The following is a 17959-nucleotide window of genomic DNA, read 5'->3' on the forward strand; positions in this document are numbered from 1 at the left end:
AATACAGGATTGAACAGCTTGTCATATCAAAAACGTCTGATGGCTCTGGGCCTGTATTCACTGGAATTCAGAAGAATAAGGGGTGACCTAATTGAAACCTATTGAATGGTGAAATGCCTTGATAGAGTGGATTTGGAGAGGAAGTTTTCTGTGTTGGGAGAATCTAAGACCAGAGGACACAGCCTTAGAAGAGTGAGAGTTCCTTTTAGAATGGGGATGGGGAGGAATTTCTTTAGCCAGAGAGTGGTGAATCTGCAAAATTCCTTGCATCTGGCACCTGTGGAGGCCAAGACTTTATAGATGTTTAAGGCGGTGGTTGATAGATTCTTGCTTGGTCAGGGCATGAAGGGATATGAGGAGAAAACAGGAGATTGGGGCTGAGGGAAATAATGGATCAGCCATGATGAAATGGTGGCATAGACTCAATGGGCCAAATGGCCTGATTCCATTCTTATATCATGGTCTTATGGTTTAGTCAGCCGATCATGTAGCATCAGCTCCTGCATAAAAGCATGCAGACACGGTCAAGAGTTTCATTTGTTGTTGAGACCAATATCAAAACAGGAAGAAAGGTTTGCCAGTGGAATAATTGTCGGTGCCAGATGGGGTCGTTTGAACTTCTCAAGAATGCTGACCTTCTGGGGTTTCCACGCACAACAACCTTTGGATTTAACAGAGAATGGTGTGGAAACCAAAAAAAAAAAATCCAGTGAGTGGCAGTTCTGTGGGCAAAAATGCCTCGTTAATGAGAGAGACCAGAGGAAAATGGCCAGACTGGTTTAAGCTCCATATCAGCAAGGCAACAGTAACTCAAATAGTCATGAGTTACAACAGTAATGTGCAGAAGAGGTTCTCTGAGTGCAGACGTTGAATCTTGAAGGGCTACAGCAGCAGGCAACCATGAAAACACACTCAGTAATTAATTTAGATCACTTTGTAGAGATCTGTTTTCACTTTCACACGAAAGAGGCTTTTTCTGTTGATCAGTGTCAAAAGAGCCAAATTGAATCCATTGTGATTCAATGTTGTAGAACAATAAAACATGAAAACTTCCGGGGTGAGCAGGGGTGAAAACTTTTCATAGGCACTGTATATACACACACACCCACATATACATATAGATATTATTTAGATATATATATATATATAATCTATAATGTGTGTGTAATCATTGGAGGTAATTACTGCATTATCAGTCCAGTTTGCTTCACTTCATTTACTCACGGTACTGAAACATCATTGCCTGAAAACCTTGTCCGAGCCAAATATAAATAAATACATAGGCCCGACTCAGGAAAAAAGGTGTCGCACCTTCTCCTATGTCGAGTCTTAAGTAGCTAACTAAAAGTTATCTGCACATTCTCGGTGAGAACATTGTCTACATGAGGATTTTCTTCCCCAGTAGCTGTCCTTCCAATTGGGCTCTATGAACGTTTCACAATGTTTTCCCATTGTGTTCGTTGTCTGTTTTCATTCTCCTTCTTCGATCCCGCACTCCGTTCTTTTTCTCCGCACTCTCGCTAGCATGTTCCTTAGCAACTAAATTCCTAGGCGCTATTATTTCACCTCTACTTCCTTAGCAGTTCGCTGAGCTTCGGCATGACATCTAAAACTTTGACAAACTCCTGTAGATGTGTAGTGGAGGGTATATTGACTGGCTGCATCACACCTTGGTATGGAAACACCAATGCCCTTAAAAATGGAAAATCCTACAATAAGAACTGATGGATACGGCCCAGTCCATCACCGGTAAAACCTCCCAACCATTGAGCAAATCAGTATGAAACGCTGTCACAGGAAGACAGCATCAATCATTAGGGACCCCTACCACCCCGGAGATGCTTTCTTCTTGCTGATACCATCAGGAAGAAAGTACAAGAGTTTCAGGACCGCACCACAATATTCAGGAAGAGTTATCACTCCTCAACCAACAGGCTCTTGAACCAAAGGGGATACCTTCACTTGCTCAATCATAGAATGATCCCACAATCAATGGACTTAACTTTCAAGGACTCTTCATCTTGTGTTGTCAATATTTATTGTTACCTCTTTTTTTAGTTGTTGTCTTCAACACTTTGGTTGAACATCCCAATTAGGTGGTCTTTCATTGATTCTGTTATAGTTCAAATCTACAAATTTGTTGAGAAAATGTCAAGAAAATGAATCTCAGTGTTGTATATGGTGACATTCATGTACTTTGATAATAAAAATTACTTTCAACTACTAAAATGGCACCTGAGCCTAACTTTTTTTTTGGAATTCCTTTTTAACCACACTGGTTAAAAAGTTGTAATTCTTTTCCATGAACTACTTCGTAACAGTTTCACATCCTCTGAAATAAATCCACTGCTAATCAGTTTCTCCACCTGCCTGTAATACTCGCTTATTAGCTGGAAGTTCATGTTGGTGCCCCGGTGTAATTCATCACCTCCGTACAATTCTGTTGTTTCTGTGATTCCTTAATTTACTGAAATGTTGACTGTTTATTCCTGTCCACAGCCCGGCCAGCTGAGATCCTCCAGCATTGTGTGTATGCGCGCTATAGATTACCAGCATCTATAAAACATCTTGTGTTTATAATTCACAAGCATTTGAGGGGAATTGCCCACCCAGTAGTCAGTATTTCACAGTGGTATTCTTCATTAAGATGGAGAGTGACATAGTTAATTCAGAAACAAAGGTTTTGAACTTAAAGAAGGGTAACTTTGAAGGTATGAGACGTGAATTAGCTAAGATAGACTGGCGAATGATACTTAAAGGGTTGACGGTGGATATGCAATGGCAAGCATTTAAAGATCGCATGGACGAACTACAACAATTGTTCATCCCAGTTTGGCAAAAGAGTAAGCCAGGGAAGGTAGTGCACCCGTGGCTGACAAGGGAAATTAGGGATAGTATCAAGTCCAAAGAAGAAACATATAAATTAGCAAAAAAAAAGCAGCACATCTGAGTACTGGGAGAAATTCAGAGACCAGCAGAGGAGGACAAAGGGCTTAATTAGGAAAGGGAAAAAAGATTATGAGAGAAAGCTGGCAGGGAACATAAAAACTGACTGTAAAAGCTTTTATAGATACGTGAAAAGAAAAAGACTGGTCAAGACAAATGTAGGTCCTTTACCGTCAGAAACAGGTGAATTGATCATTGGGAACAAAGACATGGCAGACCAATTGAATAACTACTTTGGTTCTGTCTTCACTAAGGAGGACATAAATAATCTTTCGGAAATAGTAAGGGACCGAGGGTCTAGTGAGATGGAGGAACTGAGGGAAATACATGTTAGTAGGTAAGTGGCATTTGGTAAATTGAAGGGATTAAAGGCAGATAAATCCCCAGGGCCAGATGGTCTGCATCCCAGAGTGCTTAGGAAGTAGCCCAAGAAATAGAGGATGCATTAGTGATAATTTTTCAAAACTCCTTAGATTCTGGATTAGTTCCTGAGGATTGGAGGGTGGCAAATGTAACCCCACTTTTTAAAAAAGGAGGGAGAGAGAAACCGGGGAATTATAGACCAGTTAGACTGACATCAGTGGTGGAGAAAATGCTAGATTCGGTTATCAAAGATGTGATAACAGCACATTTGGAAAGAGGTGAAATCATCGGACAAAGTCGGCATGGATTTGTGCAAGGAAAATCATGTCTGATGAATCTTATAGAATTTTTTGAAGATCTAACTAGTAGAGTGGATAGGGGAGAGCCAGTGGATGTGGTATATTCAGATTTTCAAAAGGCTTTTGACAAGGTTCCACACAGGAGATTAGTGTGCAAACTTAAAGCACATGGTATTGGGGGTATGGTATTGATGTGGATAGAAGATTGGTTGGCAGACAGGAAGCAAGGAGTGGGAGTAAACGGGACCTTTTCAGAATGGCAGACAGTGACTAGTGGGGTACCGCAAATCTCAGTGCTGGGACCCCAGTTGTTTACAATATAAATGATTTAGACGAGGGAATTAAATGCAGCATCTCCAAGTTTGCGGATGACACGAAGCTGGACGGCGGTGTTAGCTGTGAGAAGGATGCTAAGAGTTTGCAGGGTGACTCGCATAGGTTAGGTGAGTGGGCAAATTCATGGCAGATGCAATTTAATGTGGATAAATGTGAGGTTATCCACTTTGGTTGCAAGAACAGGAAAACAGATTATTATCTGAACGGTGGCCGATTAGGAATAGGGGAGGTGCAACGAGACCTGGGTGTCATTGTACACCAGTCATTGAAGGTGGGCATGCAGGTACAGCAGGCGGTGAAAAAGGCAAATGGTATGTTGGCATTCATAGCAAAAGGATTTGAGTACAGGAGCAGGGAGGTTCTACTGCAGTTGTACAAGGCCTTGGTGAGACCGCACCTAGAATATTGTGTGCAGTTTTGTTCCCCTAACCTGAGGAAAGACATTCTTGCCATAGAGGGAGCACAGCGAAGGTTCATCAGATTGATTCCTGGGTTGGCAGGACTTTCATATAAAGAAAGACTGGATCGGCTAGGCTTATACTCACTGGAATTTAGAAGATTGAGGGGAGATCTTATTGAAACGTATAAAATTCTAAAGGGATTGGACAGGCTAGATGCAGGAAGATTGTTTCCAATGTTGGGGAAGTCCAGAATGAGGGGTCACAGTTTAAGGATAAAGGGGAAACCTTTTAGGACCGAGATGAGGAAAAACTTCTTCACACAGAGTGGTGAATCTGTGGAATTCTCTGCCACAGGAAACAGTTGAGGCTGGTTCATTGGCTATATTTAAGAGGAAGTTAGATATGGCCCTTGTGGCTAAAGGGATCAGGGGGTATGAAGAGAAAGCAAGTACAGGGTTCTGAGTTGGATGATCAGCCATGATCATACTGAATGGTGGTTCAGGCTCGAAGGGCCGAATGGCCTACTCCTGCAACTATTTTCTATGTTTCAATGTATTGATAGGAAAAACATTCAACATCCTCTGTTATTTGTCTGTGAAAGATTCTCAATATGCTCAATTCCAATTTTGCTTTCCACAGGCTGCTTTCTTTTCAGAATTATGCAGCTCAATGAAGGATATGAATCAGTTTACCTATTTGTAGACAAGTCCAGCTTTCAAGGGTCACTGTAAACCTTATATTTATTGTAATGGGACCTCCTTGGGTTTTTAATGGTGCACCCAGCGGCAACAACTGCCAGCAGACCATAGTTCTTTCACACAGTCATTTTAAAATAAAGTAGTATTTACAGTATCTTTACATTTCAAGGTTGATATTGTTTGTCATGGGACAATCCCTTGATAATCATTTGAAATAGTCTGGCTCTATATGAACAGATGACAGACATGCAAAAACCTGTTGACAATTTATTTACTGATTCACTTAACAACCCCCTGTGAAACATTCTATGGAATGCTATGACAGAGCTTCCGTTTACCCAGTAGCCAGGTTTAGAATGGGATGCTTTCAGACTTTGCAGTAATGCATTCCAAGTGAAAAATATTGTACAAGCTAGAAAACTGAAACTTGAACAGGGCTGAAAATATCCAGCTCCGGATACAAACGTGGTGTGAAACAATGACTTGACATTTCATGACAGTCATCCACTCCATATTTACAGTGTTTTTCATTTCATTTCTAGACACTTGTTTAGAATATTTAACCCATTCCTCAATGAAGATTGTTTCATAAATCAGAATATATTGAAATGCAGACTAATCTAAAATTATATGCTATAACATCCTACACACAGTTTTGTAAATAATCTTTCATTCCAAAGAGAGAAAGCTTATTTTGCTATGATCTTGGCTGGCTTCTACTGTGTGTCACTTGCAAGCAGCCTGTTGGATTTTGGACTCAGCTGAAGAAGTGCAATAAAATGATCTGGTAATGTAGCCAACGGCAGCTCCGACGGTTCCAACAGCAGCAGTACCGGCAACAGATAATCCAGCGGCTCCTTAACGAATAAAAGAACAATGTATTCCTCAGATTTTCCTTTGACTTAAAAGCAGGACATTCATCCTATTTAGTTCAATTCTCAGTGCATTCCCATCAGCCTCTGCCCCACTGTCCACATCTACCATTAACTCCACCATATTTCTTTATCACCATCACAAGTAGGGGCAAATAACAATAGGCCAGCACGTACTTGAGTTGTGGGGGATCAGGAGTAATCAGGGAACGCTTATCATCACACAGAATGTGCAAACTCCACATAGACAGCAGTTGAAGTCAGATCCAAGCAGCTGCATGGAATGGGTCCGAATTGTGCCATCGCATAATTAAACATTTAATATAATTTGCCCTTTCTCTAATTGTGGATCACATTCATGATAGGGAGCTACTGTGGACATCCAGATTTTTTAAAACTTTGTTTACAGAATGAAATAGAATATTTAATGCATTTCTAAATCAGAAGATTGTTTAATAACTCAAAACACTGAAACGCAGACTAACCAATGTACGACTAAAATTATATGCTGCAACTTCTTGCATTTTGAAACTCAAAATTGACAAACTTGGACCAAATCTGATGCCATTTCTACACTAAGCTGTTAACAGCTGCAGGAAACCTATGCTTAAATACCCGTCATGGGGTGATTGGACACAGTAGCCTTCACTGACCATCCTGAGTACAATGAAGTGGGTGATCCATGTATTTTATGAAGCGTTCTCTTCAGGAAGATAAATGGCTTGTCTGCAAAATAACACATTCAGGCTAGGGCTCTGTTTGAGTCAGAGTGAATATTCCCAGACTCTGGTAAATATGCTCACTACCGGACTCACGAATCAATCTGCCCGTTTAAATTTTTATGTTTTTCCCAGTTAGGAAGAACAGTGTTAAGGAATGCTGATTTTTTTCATCAACTGGTTTTGCTTTTCCTTGGTATTTTACCATTGAACTTTGAATTAAAAATTCCACAGACTAAACTTTATCAGGTCACACAATCATTACTATTAACCATGTTGCTGACTAAGGAGGGCAGAGCAAAGTCAAAATGGAGCTAAGTGGTGACTCCTTTGCTTGCTGCTTCAGAAACAGTTCCACTTATATCTTTGATATCTCTTTGTTTCCTTTTCAAGGTTCTTTTGAAGACTCTGACCTGGAGGTACCCTCGACTTCGGTTCTTTGCGGAAATGTGCCCCACTCTCAGGGTCTCACGACCGGCTGCTTTTTGATATCCCAAGGACGCGGCCTGTAAGACCAGCGCACCTTCAAGGTGCCGGATTTTCGTGGCTCCGGAGACGGGCTAATTCAAGGCGGGTGCCCCTGACTGAGGTGTCGCAGGAGAACACAGAACATTGGGAGCAGTGGGTCGGCTGCTGGCTTTGTGTCCGGAGACCTGAGCCTTTCCGGGGCTGATTCTCTGGGCACAGAGCTCGGAAAAAGTGACACAACAGACTTTTAACATCTTAAGTCAGTGAGTTGTTTGCTATGTCTCCCCTCTCACCGTGGAACAGGGACAGCTCTTTCTCCCTCATTAGGGAGAGAGAGAGAGCCTGTGGCTTGTCGGATTACTGGGTGAACAAGTAGTCTTTGGGGTGTGTCTTTATTGATGCTTTGCCGCATGTTTGAGTGCTTGGTGGAGGGTGCTGATGTTTTTTTGCTGGTGGGGGTGGGGGGGTGGGGTCATTGCCTTGCTTCTGCATGTGTGTGGGAGGGGGGAACTGGGGGGGGGCTTTGGGGTTCTGTTGTTTAACCGTCATACATTCTTTGGTGGCCTCCTCTGTTTTCGTGGATGTTTGCGAAGAAAAAGAATTTCAGGACGTATCATATACATTTCTCTGACATTAAATGTACCTATTGAAACCTATTGAATTAGATGCAACAATTGATTTGAATCTGAGTAACTTTACACCCCCTGAAGCCACAAACGTATTGACACATCTATTGTATATCTGGAGATACGGCCTGTTTAATTGGACTATTGATTAAATTAAGATCAATATTTATAATCATTCTTCTTCCTGACTTTCTTTATAGGAAAACATGGAATCATACCAATAGACTGGAGAGCTGCCACAGTACTGCCAGCCGCTACCCCTCCTCCACTGGCTATCGCCACCACAGACATCAGTTTAGCTCCTACGGATCCAGCTGCTATTCCGGCACCGGTGAACCCGGCTGCGCTAACAACAACGGGGGCTCCGACCACTGCAACAACTGCAAAGCAGGATAACACAATGAAAGGATATGAAATCAAAATACCCATGTGGGAACATGACATTTCATTTAGTCCGTTGACTGGGATCATCGCACCGGCGAAGTCAGAACTGAAGGACATCCATTTTTGAACAGAAATATGGAGGAATGTCTTTAGCCAGAGGGTGGTGAATCTGTGGAATTCACTGCCACAGACAGATGTGGATGCCATGTCTCTGGGTATAGTTAAAGCATAGGTCGAGAGGTTTTTGATTAGTAGCAACATCAAGGACTGTGGGGAGAAGGAACGAGAATTGGGTTGACAGGGAAAATTAATCAGCCATGATCAAATGGCGAAGCACTTATTAGGCTGAATGGCTGAATTCTGCTCACATTTTACAACTTATTCGTAAACACTGTGAGAGAACTCAATAACATGTTATAAAAATGCCTCAATGCAAGCTGCTTTGACATACCTGCTCCACCAGCAACCCAGGCAGCAGTTGACCAATCTGTAAAAACAAAGATGCAAATACTATTTATTTATTATTTACAGATTCAATGTGGAACTGGTCCTCCTGGCCCAATGAGCTGCATCTCCCAGCAACCCACTTGCCAAATCACAGGAGAATTTACAATGACTGATTAACTTAATAACCAGTATGTGTTTGGACAATGGGAGGAAACCAGATCACCCAGAGAAAACACATGTGGTTATGGGGAGAATGTAAAAAGCCTGTAAAGATTACATTGGAATTGAACTCCGAATTCCGAAATGCCCGGGTTTAATATCTTTGTGCCAACTATTACATTACTGTGTCACACCAAAGTATATGATCAGACTGAAACTAGATTCTCATGTAGCTTAATTGTTAAACTTATAACAAGACAACCATGCCGAATTTAGGTGCATTTGTGTGTGTTACTTCTATGCCTATGCTCTGAAGACAAACTTTTACTCTCTCAGCTGTAAAGATAGTAGAAGCAGAGTGATCATCCATCATTTTCCAAATTCTGCAGAACTCCAGTGGTCGGGATAACTAAATTCATACAACTACCCACAATGGGAGGGACAAACGAGCAAGACTAGCCTATCAACTGCTATTGGACAAAAATCTGTAACCATTATTAAGGAAATGGTAAGAGGGCGCTTGCAAAATGCTCCAAGATTATATGGTTTTGTAAAAGGATTTGACAAACATGCTATCGTTCTTTGAAGATTTACATAGGACCGATAAAGGAGAACCCTTTGATGTAGTTTATTTGGATTACCCAAAGATACTCTGTTAGTTGCTGCCAAAAAGATTCTCCCCACTGCTAATCATTTATGCTATTCAGTATGCAAAATGGATGATGTACAAAAAATGGAAATCTGTGCTAGTTAATAGAGGGTTGTGTTAAGAACTATCCAATTTTATACATTAAGAGTTACAAGACTGATTCCTCTAATGAACGGGGCTTATGAGGAAGGGTTAAGTAGATTGATTCTCTGCTCTTTAGTGTTTAGATAAAGGGTTGAAATATTTTGGGTGAATATTGTAAAAATGTTTTTTTTTGGTCCTGAAAAGGCAATCTAGAATTATAGTGAAGAGTCTTAGGGATACCTATTTGAAAGTGTGATGGAAAATAACTTCGTTCTATTCCAGATAGCCAAGTACATTGAGTCAAAATTCATATGAAAGGCTGAGGTGGATCTTTGGACTTTATCAGGAATGAAAGAAAATGTCTAAGTTAGGGACATGTTCGGCTCAACTTTGTGGGCTGAAGGGCCTGTATTGTGCTGTAGCTTTTCTATGTTTCTATGTCATGAGATAAGCAGGAATTGAAGGCAGTGATCAGAAACTCTGTAACTTTAGACAAAACAAATACCAAGTGACACTCTCCCACTTTAAAAAAAATCAGTCCGCCTTAATGAATAATGAAAAAGATAAATTATATAATAAAAAGTTAACTCTTCCATACAACACCAGCATTAACAGTCATCATGATTCTGGGAGAGAGGTGACTGAGAAATAAGCTAAGGAGAAAAGAACGGGACTTACCTATTTCACATGCAGACAAGCTTGAGCCTGTCAAAGAGCAGATAAATAGAAGAAGGAGATCATTCCATTCACATACACAAGCATAGAAAGCAAATCAATTTTCATTACTCATTTTCGCAGAAGAATGTTTACTAATTTATCTCATATCTATTTCTGGGAGTTACCTGAGAAATTCAATATTATGGCATTATTTTATATCAGTGTTCTAAGAATCACTTAACTTTTTTATTCTCAACACAGACATTACTGCTCTCTTGATTGTCAATAAAACAATTTTAAAAGAGACTGTTCAGTAAGGGGGAGCACAGTTATTTATTACTTACATTAAGAATAATGGTAAATTTCAGTTATTTACAATAATTTGGGATTACTACACAAAATTCCTCTCACCTGTGTGGAAAGCAGCAGATAAGAGCAACACGATATAAACCAGGTGCAGCATTTTTTTTTCACAATATCTTCAAGGATCAGAAGTGCAAGATTCACCACACAATAATCTCCCTGTGATGAAGTGATTCGAATTTAAAAGATCATAAGCAAAGGTTTTATGTGTTGTACTTCAGTCAGAAGAACATTGGAATAAAAATTCCAATAAAGTTGTCTCAAATTTTTATCAGATCAGGAACAAACCTGACCTCTGGTGCTGTTTGCATGAATTTTGCAAGCTCTCCCTTATCTGTGTGGGCTTTCTTCCACATGGAAGGTTAATTGGCTACAGTAAATTCTATATACAGTAAATGATGGGCCTGTTTCAATATGAACTCTTTCTCTCAAACATAGTTCAAATTTGGCTGAGATCAACGAAAGTGTAACTAATACTTTCACTTGTTATATCCTCAATAAGCTGTACCTAATTGCTCAAAAACATTCAAGCAGTTTCCTAATGACAGTTTTCTAATGACAAATGGTAGTTTTCTGCTTATTTTTTTCATTTTTGCTGGGACCTTTTGAGAATCTTCGGAAGAGTCCATCCAATTGTATCCAATAATTCTATAGTCACTCCTTTTAAGATGGAGGATGCAGGGCCACGTGACGTACCAGGTTTTGTTTACATCAATTTGACTGATGTTTTCCTCTCCAGTGATAATAATTCTCACAAGTTTCCTCCCTCCATCCTACCCTCAGGATATTCCCCTATTATTGGAATGCACTTAAAGCATTCTATCATAAAAACAAATACAAAATGTTTGTTCAAAGTCTCTGTTATGGGCAGTACAGTAGTGAAGCAGTTAGCACAATGCTTTACAGCGCCGTCTTTAAGGTCAGGGTTCAATTCCGCCGCTCTCTGTAAGGAGTTTGTACATTCTCCCGGTGACTGCATGGACTTTATCCAGGTGCTCCAGTTCCCCCCCCCCCGTATTCTATTGGGGAGGGTTTAAAATAATTTGGCAGGGAGAAGGGAACTAGATTGATAGGTCTGAGGATGAGGCAGTCGGTATACAATTAGATGCAGTGTGTAGTCAGACTGTGAGGAAGGACAGGCTGATTATATGGCAAAATGCCAGTCAGTGGGATGAGTTAAAGTGTAACAGGATGTGTTCATCAAAAAGGGTGATGAATACAGGGCCGAAAGTGTTATAATTGAATACATGCAGTGTACGGAATAAGGAATCATGACACAGTGAGAGATTGGCAGGTATGATGGGGTGGGAATCTCTCGAGTCACGGCTGGTAGAAGGTCATAGATGGGACCTTAATATCCAAGGGTACACATTGCATTGAAAGTACAGGCAGCTAGGCAGAGGGGGGTGGAGTGATTCTGTTCGTAAACAATGACAATATGAAGGGAGGTGGAGGTGATGGTAGTGTTAAGGAAGCAATGTCCTCTCAGAAGGGGTAAAAGAGATTGGGGGAATGGATAAAGAAGTAGAAGATGGAATACAGTTTAGGGAGATGTTTGGCGAAAGGAATATAGCCGTGGAGTAAGACCGACCTGCTGAATTCCTCCAGCTTGTTTGTACATATTGCTTTGGCCCCAGCATCTGCAGTGCACTTTGTGTTTACGGCAGGTATGACTTGGTGGGCGCTACTGAATTGTGGCTGATTATAGCTGGGAGCTTAACATCCAGGTATACACATTGCATCAAAAGGACAGGCAGGTAGGTAGAAGGGATGGGTTGGCTGTTTTGGTAAAAGTTGAAATCAAATCTTTAGAAAGAGATGAAGTAGAATCCTTGTGGATAGGTAAAACAACTGCAAGGGTGGAAAGACACAGATGGGAGTTACAGAATGTACAGGCCTCTGAACATTAGTCAGGATGTGGGATATAAATTAGTACAGGAGATAGAAAAAGGATTTCAATATGCAGGTAGATTGGGAAAATCAATTTGGTGCTGGATCCCAAGAGCAGTTTGTGGTTGAGCACATGAGGGGAATGGAAATTTTGGATTGGGTGTTGTCTAATGAACCAGATTTGGTCAGGAAACTTATGGTAAGGGAACCCACACAATCATAATATGATGGAGCTTGCCCTGTAGTTTGAGAGGGCGAAAATAAAGTCAGACATATTAGAATTACAGTGGAGGAAAGGGAATTACAGATACACGGGAGAGGAGACGGGCAAAGGTGATTAGAAAGGGACACCAGCCCAGATGAAAGCAGAATATCAATGGCTGAAGTTTCTGGGGGCAATTTGGAAGGCGTAGGATAGACACAGACCAAAGAAAGATAAATAAGTATTCTAAAGGGAGGATGAGGCAACCATGACTGACAAGAGAAGTCAAAGAGGGTGTAAAAGCAAAAGCAAGGACATATAATATAGCAAAAGTTGTAACTTAGAGGATTGGAAAGATTTTAAAAACTAACAGAAGCCAACTAAATAACCATAAAGAGAGAAAAGATGAAATCTAGTGATTCTTGAAGGATCGTTACTAATGCCTCCACAATCTCTTCAGCTATCTTGCTCCAAACCCTCAGGTGTGCAGCATCTGATTCAGGTGACTATCTACCTTCAGATCTTTCAGTTTCCCAAAAACCTTCTCCCTAGTAATGGTAACTTCACACGTCATGCCCCCTGACACCTGAAACTCCCACCATACTGCTAGTGTCTTCTACAGTGAAGGCTGATGCAAAATACTTAGTCAGATCGTCCGCCATTTCCTTGTTCCCATTACCTCCTCTCCAGCATAGTTTTCTAGCAGTCATACATTTGCCTCTTTTTACATTTCGATATTTGCATTAACAAATATCTAAGTAATATTTGCAAATTCGATACTTGCATTAACACAAGCAGGTATGACAGCAGAGCAGCAATGGCTGCGGATTCTGGGAGCAATTCAGAAGGCGCAGGATAGATACATCCCAAAGAAAAAGAAGTATTCTAAAGGTATGATGACAAAACTGTGGCTGACAAGGGATGTCAAAGTCGACACAAAAGCACAAGAAAGGGCATATATAATAAAGCAAAAATTAGTGTGAGGTTAGGGAACTGGGAAAATTAAAAACCAACAGAAGGCAGCTAAAAAGCCATGGGGAGTGGGGTGTGAAGATGAAGTATGAAGATAAGCTTGCCTATAATACCGAAGAGGATACAAGAAGTTTTTTTTTCATATACATGAAGTCGAAGAGGGTAGTGAGAGGATATTGGATGGCTGGAAAATAATGCTGTAGAGGTAGTAAAGGGGGACAAAGGCATGGCAGGCAAACTTAACGAATATATTGCGTCAGTGTGGATGACACCAGCAGTATGCCAGTTATTTGAGAGTGTTAGGGGCAGGAGCGAGTGAAGTTGCTATTACTCTGGGGAAAGTGCTTGGGGAGCTGCAAGGTCTGAAGGTCACCTGGTCCAGCTGGACTTCACCCCAGGATTCTAGAGGAAGTTGCTGAAGAGATTAGGGAGATAAAAGCAGTGATCTTTCAAAAGCTACTAGGTTCTGTAATGGTTCCTGCGGACTGGAAAATTGCAAGTATCACTCTACTCTTCAAGAAGGGAGAGAGGCAGAAGAAATTATTGACAAGTTATCCAGACTTCAGTAGTTAGAAAGATGTTAGTGTCCATTATTAAGGTTGAGGTTTCATGGTGTTTGGAGGCTCACGTTGAAGCAGGGCGAATTCAACGTGGTTTCCTTAAGGGAAAACCTTTCCTGACAATTCTGTGGGAATTGCTTGAGGAAATAGTGGGCTGGATAGACAAAGGAGAGTCAGCGAACGTTGTTTACTTGGATTTTCAGAAAGTCTTTGACAATTGCCACACTTGAGGCTGCTTAACAAGAACCCATGGTATTACAGGAAAGTTACTAGAATGGATAGAAGATTGGCTGACTGGCAGGAGGCAAAGAGTGGAAGAAAATGGAGGATTTTTTGGTCGGTTGCCAGTGGGTAGTAGTGTTCTGAAGGGGTCAATGTTAGGACCACTTCTTTTCACATGAAATGTCAATGATTTGGAAGATGGAATTGATGGCTGTGGAAGCCAAGCCATTGAGTATATTTAAAGCACAGGTTGATAGGTTCTTGATTAGTAAGGGTGGCAAAAGTAACAGGGCAGAAGAAGGATAATAATTAGCCATGATAGAAAGTCAGAGCAGACTCGAAGGGCCAAATGGCTTCATTCTGTCCCTATGTCTTATGGACTTATGTTACCACTGTTAATTTCTTTATCCATGGGTTATTCATTTACAACAGAACCTTTACTCACCATACTCCCGAGGCAAAGTTCGCAGCAGAATATCCTACCGACAGTCAGGTTGAACCCAACACCAACGATAAAATATCAGAATAAAATGACACATGAACTTTGTACTTTATTAATGTAATGGTGTATATGCACTCAATTTTAAATAAAACTGTAACATTATTCCTACCGTTTCAATGATACCTGCTGAAGGAGTATTAGAATTAGAATAACTGCATCAACATTTTCTTCACTAATTGCTTCTCTTTCTGCTGGGAAACTGTACCCCCGACACGAAAGAGCGTAACTCACCAAAACCCGAAGAACGCTGCCGACGTCCAACGTTCAGTGTAATTCCGAGCGCACAGAGCGGACTCTGCTGTCGGAGCCTCTGAAGAACCGGCAAGGCTCCAGAAAACAACAATTGATACGACGTAGTTTCGTTTCCCGGTGAACTGCGGCTGTGCTGGGAGATTGCTTAACTCGGAGTCTGTGACAGAAACTAAAAAAAACAACCCGCAGGAGGAACAAACCCGCTCAGGGGTTCAAAGCATCCATCCGCCCTAGAAGGTCGGTCGTTTCTCTCCCGATACAGGCACAAGATAGGTGGAGTCGCTCCAGCGGATCTTTCTGTTTGCTCCGTTTTCACTGAGAATAGTTTGGGATTACTTTTACACTGGAATTAAAACGTCCTGCCTGCTGAACTGCGAGACAAATTAATGGAGCTGGTTCAGATGTTGGAAAGTGTAGTGTAACTGAAGCAGAGAGAAAGCTTTGTCCAGGAGGAGACATAGAGGTAGATACAGTGAAGGATTAGAGGGGGATTGGATGGAGAGTCCAAGACTGGAAGGATACCGTACAAATAAGGATCTGAGATGACCTTATGGTGACTCAGCCCATGTTGAAGTATTGATTGTAGGTAGCCATCTCTCTGAATATGTCCCAGTGCATGCTTTCAAAGCAGTGCTGAGGTACCACCTTCTGGCCAGGTCCTGACCTCCTTGTAAATGGGTTTGACTCACTTAGTCAATGAGTCAGAGACGCAGATATAAGCGAAGTGGATACCGCACTTCTGTGTCCTTGCACACCACTTCCCTGAGTGGCTGTAGCGGACTGCGGTGCAGAGCGAAGGCTGGCTCCACACATTAGGCTGTGACTGCGCAGGGCCTTCATTATCCTGCTCGCTAGCAAGATAGACTTGCTGATTTTAGTATTTGTTATGGTCAGCAGTGTTTTTCAGTCATAAAAAAGAACAGGGCAAGGAAGCTTGCTGTTGATTGGGGCTGGAGTGACCCTGCGGCTCTATGCACCATCTTATGGCCACCGTCAATTAATGTACAGTTTCTTGTACATTGTTTTTATGAGTGGTTTTATACTTATATTTATTGTATTTTTAATGCTTACTCTTTTATGCTGCATTGCATTTTGAAGTAACAATCATTTTGTTTTCTTTACACCTGTGTGATGAAGAATGTGGGTGGTGAGGTGGAGATTTGTCACTACCAAACAAGGCGTTAGGTGCCATCCTGCAGGTCACCCTTGGACAAAGTGTAGCACCTGCTGAGCTCCCTCATCAGGGTGACATGAAGCCATGGGATCAGGCGATGAATGGTCGTGTCAGCGGCTGGGGCATACCACAAGTCCCAGTTACGTGACGACTTGATGCCAGGCGGACAATCTCCAAAGAGCATTGATAATGGCTGGGGTCACCAGTCTTGTAAAGGCACTGCCCGGAAGAAAGCAACGGCAAAACACTTCTGTTGAAAAATTTGCCAAGGACAACCATGGTCATGGAAAGACTGTGGTCGCCCGCATCATACAACACGGCACTTAACGAAGAATTGAAGAATGACAATAAACTTCTTGAATCTTATCACTGACATAGAGGCATAGAGCACTACACTACAGTAACAGGCCCTTTGGCCCATTGAGTCTGGGTAAAACTGTTATTCTGTCTAATCACTTTGACCTGCACATGGACCACAGGCCTCCATATCTCTCCCATTTATGTACTTATCCAAATTTCTACATCCACCCTTCTACTAGCAACTTGATTCTCACCACTCTCTGAGTGAAGAAGTTTCCCCTCAGATTCCACATAAATATTTCACCTCTCACCCTTAATCTATGAACTAACATTCTAGTCTCAAACAACCTCATTAAAAATGTCTACTTGTAATTACACTATCTGTACACATTATAATTTTGTACACTTTATTCAAATCTCCCCCCTTCTCCTTTGCTCCAGGGAATAAAGTCCAAATCTATTCAAACTTTACCAATTAGGTAGGAGACAAGAACTGCATACAAAACTCCTAATTAGGAATTACCAATGGTTTATACAACTTCAACACCCCAAACCTTGTATTCAAAACTTTTGAATTATGAGGGCTAATATTCTTCTTATGACCCCATGAAAATGTGACACCTCTTTCAAGGGATAATGGATCCGTAATCTCTGCTCCTTTTGTTCTGCAGTGTAAGAAATAAAAAAACTGTTAAGTTATAATAAATAGATAGTTTGATAGATAAATGGTTCAAAGGGGAATAGCAATGTAGTGCTCATGGATTCATGGACCATTTTGAAATCTGATAGTGGATTGGTTGAAGCTGTCACTAAAGCATTAAGTGTGGGCTGTTGGACTCCTGTACCTCCTCCCTGAAGGTAGTAAAGAGAATAAGGCACAGCCTGAATGGTGAGTGTCCTTAATGTTGGATGCTGGCTTCTGTAGCCTCTGGTAGAATGGTGGCACATGGTACAGCTGCTTCCAAGGCAACAATAAAAGGTGCTATTGTCCTTTTAAAATGTTTTTGTATTATTGCAGCAAAGTTCTTCTATACATTAAAAGAACTGCAGGAGTACGCCATCAGTGAGTTGCCTGTTGGCAAAGAAAATGAAGGAGCTGCACATTGTGCTGCTGCCCAAGTCAAGGGAGGCGTACAACCCAATAGTGAGTGACTGTCGTGGTCACTTTTCTTGTGATTGCAAGACCCTTTTGGATATTGTTAATGCCAACTGCCACAAGTTCAATTCACTGATTTATTGGCAGAGGGCGGGGCAGCTGCGTGGCCTCGGTGGAAGAGAGGAGTAGGCCTCGAGCCATGGTGTCGCCTGTTTTCAGCTGCCAGGAGAGAGGCATTGGGACCAGCGAGTTCCTCCGGCGGTGGTGTGGCACAGCCTCCAGGCTAGATTCGGTGCTGCTCCCCAGCGTTCACTCAGC

General features: G+C 41.5%; 1 protein-coding gene across 1 annotated transcript; it reads right to left on the reverse strand.

The window, feature by feature from the left end:
* Positions 1 to 5297: 5297 nt before the first annotated feature.
* LOC132383443 (interferon alpha-inducible protein 27-like protein 2A) lies at positions 5298 to 15191 on the reverse strand. Its single transcript, XM_059954406.1, has 6 exons — positions 15051 to 15191; positions 10520 to 10630; positions 10130 to 10156; positions 8564 to 8599; positions 7947 to 8108; positions 5298 to 5900 (listed from the first exon to the last, which is right to left on the reverse strand). Exons 2-6 carry the CDS (start codon positions 10569 to 10571, stop codon positions 5770 to 5772), a joined length of 408 nt encoding a protein of 135 aa, XP_059810389.1. The 5' UTR covers positions 10572 to 10630; positions 15051 to 15191; the 3' UTR covers positions 5298 to 5769.
* Positions 15192 to 17959: the final 2768 nt, after the last annotated feature.

This window comes from Hypanus sabinus, chromosome 30 (genome assembly GCF_030144855.1).
Source record: "Hypanus sabinus isolate sHypSab1 chromosome 30, sHypSab1.hap1, whole genome shotgun sequence".
Lineage (NCBI taxonomy): Eukaryota > Metazoa > Chordata > Chondrichthyes > Myliobatiformes > Dasyatidae > Hypanus > Hypanus sabinus.

Coding starts and splice junctions, on each gene's coding strand:
- LOC132383443 (XM_059954406.1), bottom strand. CDS start 10,571: ATGCTGCACCTGGTTTATATCGTGTTGCTCTTATCTGCTGCTTTCCAC. Junction 10,157..10,519: donor ATCTGCTGCTTTCCACACAG/GTGAGAGGAATT, acceptor GCTCTTTGACAG/GCTCAAGCTTGTCTGCATGT. Junction 8,600..10,129: donor CTTGTCTGCATGTGAAATAG/GTAAGTCCCGTT, acceptor TTGTTTTTACAG/ATTGGTCAACTGCTGCCTGG.